Genomic DNA, 10,040 nt, shown 5'->3' on the forward strand with positions numbered 1-10,040 from the left:
TTTTTTTTTCAAAATGGGTCAGAATGGTCGGCATGGCTATTCATAGCAAGGAGTTGAATCCTTCAAAACTCCAAGCGTTATTTACATATAGTGACTACTTGTGTACCTAAAACGTTTGTGCTAATTTTTGGGACACAACTATCACACACTTGCAATTCAAATTTGAATTAGTTTTGAGAAATCAACATAAAGTCATTTTATTGTGCGAAAGTAGCTAGAAATCTAGAAAATCCATAAAACTTGAGAATTGTCCATCAAATATGGTCTAAATTTTGTGAAAATTAGAGTGGTGTCATTTTGCAGCCATATTTTTTACTTGCTTCAAAAAATTTAGAAATAACGTTTGCAATGGAGAGTTGCACCTACGTGCCCAATTTTTTAACATAACCATAAACTATGCAATGACTGCGACCATCGACTTAGTCATTTGGCTTGAAACTCCTGAATGTTCATACTTGATAGCCAGTTTTGTGAAGACATATTTTTTCAAATTGGTCGTATGGCGACTTTGATATTTTTCCTTGCATATAGTACACATAAAAGGACTCCATGCGAAAGGTTTACAGTTTTTGAACTTTTATTCCTTTTCTTTCAGTTTTTCCAAAACTGTGTTAAAATGGCTGGCATGGCTATTCATAGCCAGGTGTTGAACCTTTCAAAACTACAAGTGTTTCTTATATATAGTGACACTACTTGTGTAGCTGAAACTTTTTTGCTAATTTTTAGGACACAGTTATCACACACCCGCAATTGAAGTTTGAATCACTTTTGAGAAATCAACATAAAGTCATTTGATTGTATGAAAGTAGCTAGAAATCCAGAAAATCCATAAAACATGGGAAATTTTCCATCAAATATGGTTTAAACTTTGTGAAAATTAGAGTGGTGTCATTTTGCACCCATATTTTTTACTTGCTTCACAAAATTTAGAAATAATGTTTGCAATGGAGAGTTGCACCTACGTGCCCAATTTTTGGACATAATCATAAACTATGCAATGAATACGACCATTGACTTAGTCATTTGGCTTGAAACTCGTGAATGTTCATACTTGATAGCCAGCTTTGTGAAGATATTTTTTTCAAATTGGTCATATGGCAACTTTGATATTTTTCCTTGCATATAGTACACATAAAAGGACTCTATGCGAAAGGTTTACATTTTTTGAACATTTATCTCTTTTCTTTCATTTTTTTCCAAAACTGGGTTAAAATGGCTGGCATGGCTATTCATAGCCAGCTTTTGAATCTTTCAAAACTACAAGTGTTTCTTATATATAGTGACACTACTTGTGTACCTGAAACAATTTTTTTGCTAATTTTTAGGACAGAGTTATAACGCACCTGCAATTGAAGTTTGAATCACTTTTGAGAAATCAACATAGAGTCATTTCATTGTGCGAAAGTAGCTAGAAATCTAGAAAATCCATAAAACCTGGGAAATTTTCCACTAAATATGGTCTGCTTTTTTGTGAAAATTAGAGTGGTGTCATTTTGCACCCAGATTGTTTTACTTGTTTCACAATTAGAGGGAATTCCCAGCTACATTTACAAAAAATAATATTGACACTATATTTGACTCGTAACTAGAAGTCGCCTTTATATAGTCTAAAAAGAATTAATCGTGCCAAGCCAAGCACCAAAATCCTATGCGAACACCAACACGAGACACACCAGGTTACTGTCGCAATCTCCGGCAGCTGAGCTGCAAACATCGGCCGCAGTCTCTTGAGCCGCCGGAGTGATCCTGCAGATCCTTTCTAATGACTGCTTGGCTCACTGCATTCCAAGGTGTGGGGACGTCGACATCTCCTATCCCTTTAGGATAGGTCTGGGCTGCTTCTTTCAAGGCTTCAATCTCACCTGCAACCACTCCACCAAAAATTATGAATTCTTTGGAAAATATTTTGTCAAAATGATTTTAAAACCTAATAAATATTTTTTTAAATTAAATGTGAACTTAAAAACGAACAGAAAAAGAGAGGTGTGCATACACAGTCGAGCTATGTACCAGCAAAGTCATGAATCGTTATATTACTCGTGGCCATGTTACCACGTGGTAGGTTATTCAGTTTTACAAAATCAAATGGTATAGGCTATTCATTAAAAGGTTAAGACCAACGGCAACAGCACCCATGGCCACTGCCACTTTTTGGCAACCCAGCAAGGTGCCAAGATATATAATTTACTCAATTATATTTCCTAAGAAAACGTGCTATATATTTACTCGAAGCACGGCCTTGCAAAAATGTTTGATTGTACACATACGTACTAAAAAGATGATACATCGCACATGGCTCTGAAAAGTAGAGAAAAATCTTAAGACGAGACAGACTGAAAAAATGACGGACGACGACATTTGAGGTTCATTCCCTCTGAATACACGTCCAAGAGAGGACCACATATATATTAAAGCAACAGCTCAGTCCACCCCGGAAATAATTCAGTATAGCCTTGCACGTATCCTGTGGTTTTCACGCAAATGTTTGACCCAGTGGCCACAGCGTTTTGTAAGCTGCTCGGCTGCACGTTATGACATAATACAAGAAGCGAACCATCATCCAAAAATAGATCCGCTATAGTGCAAGCTGAAAACTAATACAAATACTAGAAGGTCGAAGCAGCTCGCTCAATTATGAAAAATATTACATGGTCCCACCAAAGCAATACTGCTCTATTTTCTTTTAACATTAGTACAGACACAAGCGCTCATATACACGCGCATAGACTCACCCCTATGAACACATACACAACACTACCCTTACTAGTAAAACGTCCGTGCGTTGCTACGGGCTATAATGCATGTAAATGAATCAAATAAATGACTAGCCTCGTCTCCAAAATCAAAGCTCATTTCTCCCCTTGACGTCCTGGCGTGTTCGGACATCAAATGGGCTACCCGCTGGGCTCCCCAAATCCAGCTCTTGTGGGCGAGAAATATTTTGTCCATACTATCCGCCATGTTATTATCTCGGACAGGCGGTCCGACACACATTACCCTTATGAGCACCTCCGAAAGACTGAGCGGGCATAAAACAAAGATAAATATTTCTCTTTTTTTTCTTGAGCAAGGTGAATGATTTTCGTCTCTCATAAGCAATAACAAAGCAATATGTTGGAGCCACGCAAATTCAGTGCAGCTGTTCAAAGCAATAACATTTTTTGCTGACCAAGGTATGGTCGACATTCTCCCTGCAAAATTCTGCATAATTTTGATGCTCATCGTCAATTTGCATGCTGTGTTGCCGCTCGTCGAATTAACAGTGATGCATCTAGAAAAGCCCACAAAAATTAGCGATGTTGACATTGCTCGAATATTAGCACGCAGCAATCGCAGCACGCACACGGCAAGCAAGCATGCACGACCGCCCTATGAAGAATGAAAAGAAAAAGGAAAGAAAAAAAAATCTGCGTTTTCATGTGGCTATCAGCAAGCAGCAAGTAGTGGCCATGACCGAGTCATGTTGGCGTTAGCAACGACCATCACATCTGATGGGAATAGTGGCCCTGGAATTCCTAGCTACGTTTGATATTTTGATTGACACTACAGAAGACTCCTAGCTGGGGTGGCCTTTATACAGTCTACGAATTTCGCCAAACCAAAAGCCGAAGCCCATCACCAGCTCCAACATCAACACCAACACAAGACAGACCAGCCTACTGGTGCAGCGCAACGATGAGCACGATACTCAGCGCCATTTCTTTTGTGCTGATGTTCATGGCAGCTTGGCCACAAGCATCGGCCGCAGTGTCTGGACCCGCCGGAGGGATCCTGCAGATCCCATCTAATCGCTCCTTGGCTCACTGCATCACAAGGTGCGGGGACATTGACTTCTCCTATCCCTTTGGTATAGGGTCCGGCTGCTTTCGTCAAGGCTTCGATCTCACCTGCAACCACTCAACCAAGCATCCCAAGCTCTTTTTAGGCAGAAGCACTGTCCAGGTCACTAACATCGACTCCAGCTATGGCATAGTTTTGACCCCTATAATCTTCAAGCTTGCAACAAGGCCAGGTACAAATACCTACAACATGACATGGGAGGCCCCTGCTAAAGGTATTACTCTCGCTAGTTATAATACTTTGTTCATAGCTGGTTGTGATTTCGACGTCACCTTGTTCAAGTATGGTACGGGAGACATGGTTGGTTCTTGTATGAGTAGGTGTGCCGGCAAGAAGGCACCAACTGGAGGGCATTGTAATGGAATAGGCTGCTGCCTCATCCAGTTGCCGAGGGACCTGGCAGCCTTTCGGGCAAAACTTGTCAGCACTAATACTACTGCAACACAATCAGATTGGTTGCACCCTGGCATCATGGCTTTAGTTTCAAGTGATCCAGATTATTACAGTTATAATACATCTGATCTTTTCTCTAGTTGGACAAATGATAGCATGATTGATGGCGCAGTGCTTAGAGTTGCCATCATGGACCAACAAAGCTGTGAAGGTGCACAACTGAAGAACGAAAGCTATGCATGCAGCCACGGTAGCAGTTGTCGGAATTCCTCATCCGGTGGTTACCAATGTGTCTGCTCTAGTTATGGACAAGGCAACCCTTACATTTTAGATGGATGCATGCAAGGTACTTCCGGCCCTACATTTTCTCCATAATGAGTTAAAATTCCCTTCTATTTAGCCTTCATCATCTTGTTCTTACTTTTTATGTCTATGTACCGTGGAGCAGATTATAACCCAAAGCCCAAAGAACACTGTCCTGCATCATGTGGACCCATTACTATTCCCTTCCCCTTTGGGCTTGAAGAAGGATGTTTTGCAAACGAAAAATTTCATCTTAATTGTACCTCTGGCAATCTCACAGTCTCTGTCTCAGAAGATGCACAATATCAGGTGACCGGTATCTCCGTGGAAGATGGGACTCTGACTGTTAGCAATATGGTGAACGGAAGTAATGAAAAAGAGGCAATATTAATCCAGACTGAAGATGGATATGGAGTGGACTCACCTATGGAAGATCAATTTGATTTCTCTGTGGAATACAACATTGTTATAAAGTGGGCGGTTGCCAATTTAACATGTGAAACAGCTATGCAAAAGGATACTGAGTATGCATGTCGCAGTTCCCAGAGCTATTGCCTAAACGTCACCCACGGAGAAATATTTATGGGATATCGTTGTAAATGTTCGTCAGGCTTTCAAGGAAATCCGTACGTCAATGCTGGCTGCACAGGTCTGATCCTCCTCATCACCCTTTATTAGGCAAATGTTTCTCCCACACCTACAAATATTTAGAAAATGAGAAAAGTATATTTTTCATCTGTGATCTGTCTAGAAGGTATAACATCAACTGTGAACAAGCAAACCTAAGTTCCTCAACTCTGATAAGTGGATAGATCTAGTCCTTTGTGCCATTTTAGGTGGTTTCCTACCAACGTGGACACAATTTTGACTTTTCACTAAAACTGGACGCGTCACCTGGTTTTGACCACCAGGTCAGTTGATTGACCAAAAGGCACCGCCCCTCTCTCTAGAGTGACAGCGTTGATGGTGACTTAGGCAACAACGGTGATTTAGGCACGCGGTAGTCGCCCAGGGAATCCCTTGGCTGGGTAAGCGCTCAAGCCGCTCCCGTGGGTCATCCTTGCCAGTACTGCAGGAATGCTTAGGAGTCCTGGATTACGGGGTTCTCGGGGAGCTGGCCTATGTGTCATGGGCCGGACTGATGGGCCGTGGAGATGTGAGATCGAAGACCTTGCCCCGTGTTCAGATGGGACTCTCCTTTGCGGGGATTGCAAGCTTGGCGTTCGGATCATGCACATTTCATTTTCTGTAAACCAACCTTGTACAACCCTAGGACCCTCCGGTGTCTATATAAACCGGATGATTTAGTCCGTAGAGGCAGGATTAGAATAAAAAACATACAGGCTAGACATGTAGGGTTTAGCCATTACGATCTCGTGGTAGATCAACTGTTGTAACCCATATACTCATTAAAGTCAATCAAGCAGGAAGTAGGGTATTACCTCCATCAAGAGGGCCCGAACCTGGGTAAAACATCCTGTCCCTGCCTCCTGTTACCTTTGATCCTTAGACACACAGTTCGGGATACCCTACCCGAGATCTGCCGGTTTTGACACCGACATTGGTGCTTTCATTGAGAGTTCTACTGTGCCGTCACTAAAAGGCTCGATGGCTCCATCAATCATCCACAACAATACCGCCTTGAGGGAGACTTTTCTCCCCGGCCAGATCTTCGTACTCGGCGACATCGCACCGCGGGCCAACTCGATTGGCCAGCTGGAGCAGATCGGCAGCTACGCCCCCAGTCATTAGACTAGTTTTGGAAATCTGAACCATGTCGCTGATATCCGAGGAGACTTGATCTTCGAAGGGTTTGCGACTCCAAACACCGCTCTGGCCTTAGATCTGGAGCGCATCACCAGGTCTGAAGACGGGAGTTTAGAGCCCACCGGACTCTCTATGGCCATAGAGTCGGAAACCGGAGGACCGGAAGGGATCGCCTCACCGGCAGGTCCAGAGTTGCACCAGGCTCCCTTCACCATTATGGAACCAGACTCGCCTCCAGACACTAGCTCCCAACTCTCGAGGTCCATGTTATGTGAGTTCGGCCAGGGAATTTCTGCCCCGCCCAACTCACCGGACCCTCGCTTCCCCGTCCAGACCTCGCTCCTAGACGAGGCCCTGGACCTTATCCGATCTCTCGCTATTACAGAAAGATCGCTGCCGAACTATGCCTGGCGCATACCAGGGGCTGAGAGCGGGAAATATTACGTCCCACCCACCACCCACTTCATAGCCACTTTCGAGGACTTAACCGACATGCTCGACTATGACTCCGAAGACATCGACGATATTGGTGACGATGCCGGAGACAAGCAAACCCAGAACCGACCGGTCACTGGACGCTGGGAGGCTACTTCCACATATGACGTGTACATGGTGGACACACCCAAAGAGGATGACGATGATGGTGGGAAAGATCCAGAGGAGGACAAGCCTTCCGAGGCACCACCAAAGCGCCGGCGTCAGCGGCGCCGCTTGAAGTCACCTCGCGAAAAAGACAGCAATACCGACACTGGAGACAATAATACCCCGGAGAACACCGAAGACCAGGAAGCCCCTATCGAACAAACATCTGAACAGGAAGATTTGGAGGATGGGCAAGTCAACCCCGACGAGCCTATTGAGGACGAGGCCTCGGAGGACAGTAATTACCTACCAACCTCTGAAGAGGACGAAAGCCTCAGCGACAAAGAATTCATCGTGCCAGAGGATCCCATCGAATAAGAGCGATTCAAGCGCCGGCTAATTGCCACGGCAAGAAGCTCAAAAAAGAAGCAGCAGCAGCTTCAAGCTGATCAGGATCTGCTCAATGACAGATGGATTGATGTCCTAGCAGCCGAGGAATACGGACTCGAGCGCCCAACCAAGAGTTACCCAAAGCGCAAGCTGCTACCACAATTTGACGATGAGGCCCTGGAGCCTATACCGCCAAAGTGTAAAGCCGGCGACAGACCTGATCGTCCACGGCGTGGTCGGGAAAGACCGGCAACTCAAGCCGAACACCAGCCTGCACCACCCCATTGTAAAGGCAGAGAGACAACAGCTGCAGGATACACTTACGACTTACAACAAGACCTGGACAGTAGAGCCGGTCAGACCAGATAATTATGGATCAAGGGGCCATGCTCCAGCACGGGGAGACGGCATCAGGCCTGGCGCGACAAGCATAACCTTCCCCGGGCCGATCACTGCAGCTGGACTCCATCCGAATTGCGTCGCGACGCTGCCCTATACGAAGGCGCCGCGCACCCCTTATGCTTCATCGATGAGGTAATGGAGCATTAGTTCTCAGAAGGGTTTAAACCCGTGAACATTGAATCATACGATGGCACAACGGACCCCACAGTATGGATTGAAGATTTTCTTCTCCACATTCACATGGCTTGCAGTGATGATTTACATGCCATCAAATACCTCCCTCTAAAACTTAAGGGACCAGCTCGACACTGGTTAAACAGTATCCCAGGAAACTCTATTGGAAGCTGGGAAGACCTGGAGGATGCCTTTAGAGACAACTTCCAAGGCACTTATATCCGGCCTCCGGACGCTGATGACCTCAGTCACATAGTCCAACAACCCGGAGAGTTGGCCAGAAAATTCTGGACTAGGTTCTTAGTTAAAAAGAACCAAATTGTTGACTGTCCGGATGCTGAAGCTCTAGCAGCCTTTAAGCACATCATCTGCGATGAATGGCTCACCTGACACCTCGGCCAAGAAAAGCCGAAGTCCATGGCAGCCCTCACAACACTCATGACACACTTTTGTGCAGACGAAGATAGCTGCCTAGCCCATAGCGGCACCAGCACCAGCTACCCTGGCACTTCTGAAGCCAGTAACAATAACGGCAGGCCCCGGCGCAAAAAAAATAAGCGTCGGAGCAATACTGAAAATGCCGAAGACACGGTGGTTAACGCCAGATTCAGTGGCTCCAAACCCGGTCAGCGGAAGAAGCCATTCAAAAGAAACAAAACCAGTTCATCTAGCCTGGAATGGATACTTGATCGACCTTGCCAGATTCTCGGCACCCCTGATAAGCCTGCCAACCACACCAGCAGAAGTTGTTGGGTTTTCAAACAGGCATGTAAGTCAAACACCAAGCATATGGGGAAAGGGTCACCCAGCGAGGACGAAGACGAAGAGCCTCGCCCACCGAATACATGGGGACAGAAGAAATTTCCCCCCGAAGTCAAAATGGTGAACATTATATACGTTACTCACAACCCCAAGAGGGAGCGCAAGCGCGCGTTAAGGGTCGTCTATGCAATACAACCAGTCGCCCCAAAATTCAACCCATGGTCAGCATGCCCGATCACTTTTGATCGCCGAGACCATTCGACCAGTATCCGTCATGGAGGTTCAGCCGCGTTGGTCCTTGACCAAATTATCGATGGATTCCACCTAACGAGGGTCTTCATGGACGGCGGCAGCAGTCTTAACCTGCTCTATCAAGACAAAGTCCACAAAATGGGTATTGATTCGTCAAGAATCAAGCCCACAAAAACAACCTTCAAAGGAGTAATTCCTGGTGTAGAGGCCCGCTGCACGGGCTCCATCACATTGAAAGTCGTCTTCGGTTCGCCAGACAACTTCCGAAGCGAGGACTTGATCTTCGACATCGTCCCTTTCCGTAGCGGTTATCACACACCGTAGCGGTTATCACGCACTATGCTTATCTAAAACTCAAGATGCCAGGACCACGCGGTGTTATAACAGTCCATGGAAACATGGATAGCTCCTTTCGTACCGAGGAACACACCGCGGCTCTCGCAGCAGTAGTCCAGGTCGGCCTTATCAAGCCAAACTCCACTTCGGCAGTCAAGCCTCCGGACTCTGTTAAACGAGTCCGGACTATCGTGTAAAATAACAGCCCAGCTCGTCTGGAGCTCGTTAGCAATTCGGCCTCTGTCTTAGCCCCAACATAGCTGCGGCATATGTACCGCGTGCACATAATTATGCACTTCAGATACCATGGGCAAAGACGGAGGCATATCAAAGATAAAGTCCACACGGCTCGACCCTACCTAGACTTTTTTACACTTTTTCTCTTTATTTTTGGTTTTCTTTTTTTAGGTTCTTTAAAACCTATATCACTTTTTGATGGTGTCAAGGGCTCTTTATGACAACCCAGTCACTGATCCTCTAAAAAGATCACTTACCAAGGAGACGAGAAGGGCGGGTGTACGATGGAGTATCTAAAAGGATCCTTAAAGATCGCCTCTTCCCTTTTTTACCTGTACGCAGATTTCCCTTGTGTTTGACGTGTAAAATAGCCTTGATGCTTATAGCATTATCTGTTTAAGTATGTTTTGACGTATCAATCAGACTATAATGAAAGCAGTTTTTCGCCCAGGCTATTTGCTACTGGCTTATCTCTTAATCTATACTCCTTCCCTTTTTTTGGTCTGATTGTCATGTCATGTACATCTCGGCTTGACTTAAATCGCCAGGGGCTTCATTCAGTCGCATACACTTCTTCAAATAGAATAAAGTCCGAACACTTT

The 10,040-nt window shown here is 45.3% G+C and overlaps 1 protein-coding gene across 5 annotated transcripts in view; it reads left to right on the forward strand.

The window, feature by feature from the left end:
• Positions 1–3,592: 3,592 nt before the first annotated feature.
• Positions 3,593–10,040, forward strand: part of LOC119325826 (wall-associated receptor kinase 3-like) — an 11,153-nt gene continuing 4,705 nt past the window's right edge. For 2 of the 5 annotated variants that reach the window (XM_037599551.1, XM_037599552.1), the window contains exons 1-2: positions 3,593–4,579; positions 4,682–5,185. In XM_037599551.1, coding sequence (XP_037455448.1) covers positions 3,676–4,579; positions 4,682–5,185 — 1,408 coding nt within the window. In that variant the 5' untranslated portion in view covers positions 3,593–3,675. Of the gene's footprint in view, positions 4,580–4,681; positions 5,186–9,647; positions 9,927–10,040 lie in introns of those variants that run through there. The other 3 variants (XM_037599553.1, XM_037599554.1, XM_037599550.1) reach the window with 3 other exon arrangements.

Source organism: Triticum dicoccoides, chromosome 6B (genome assembly GCF_002162155.2).
Source record: "Triticum dicoccoides isolate Atlit2015 ecotype Zavitan chromosome 6B, WEW_v2.0, whole genome shotgun sequence".
Taxonomy (NCBI): Eukaryota; Viridiplantae; Streptophyta; class Magnoliopsida; order Poales; family Poaceae; genus Triticum; species Triticum dicoccoides.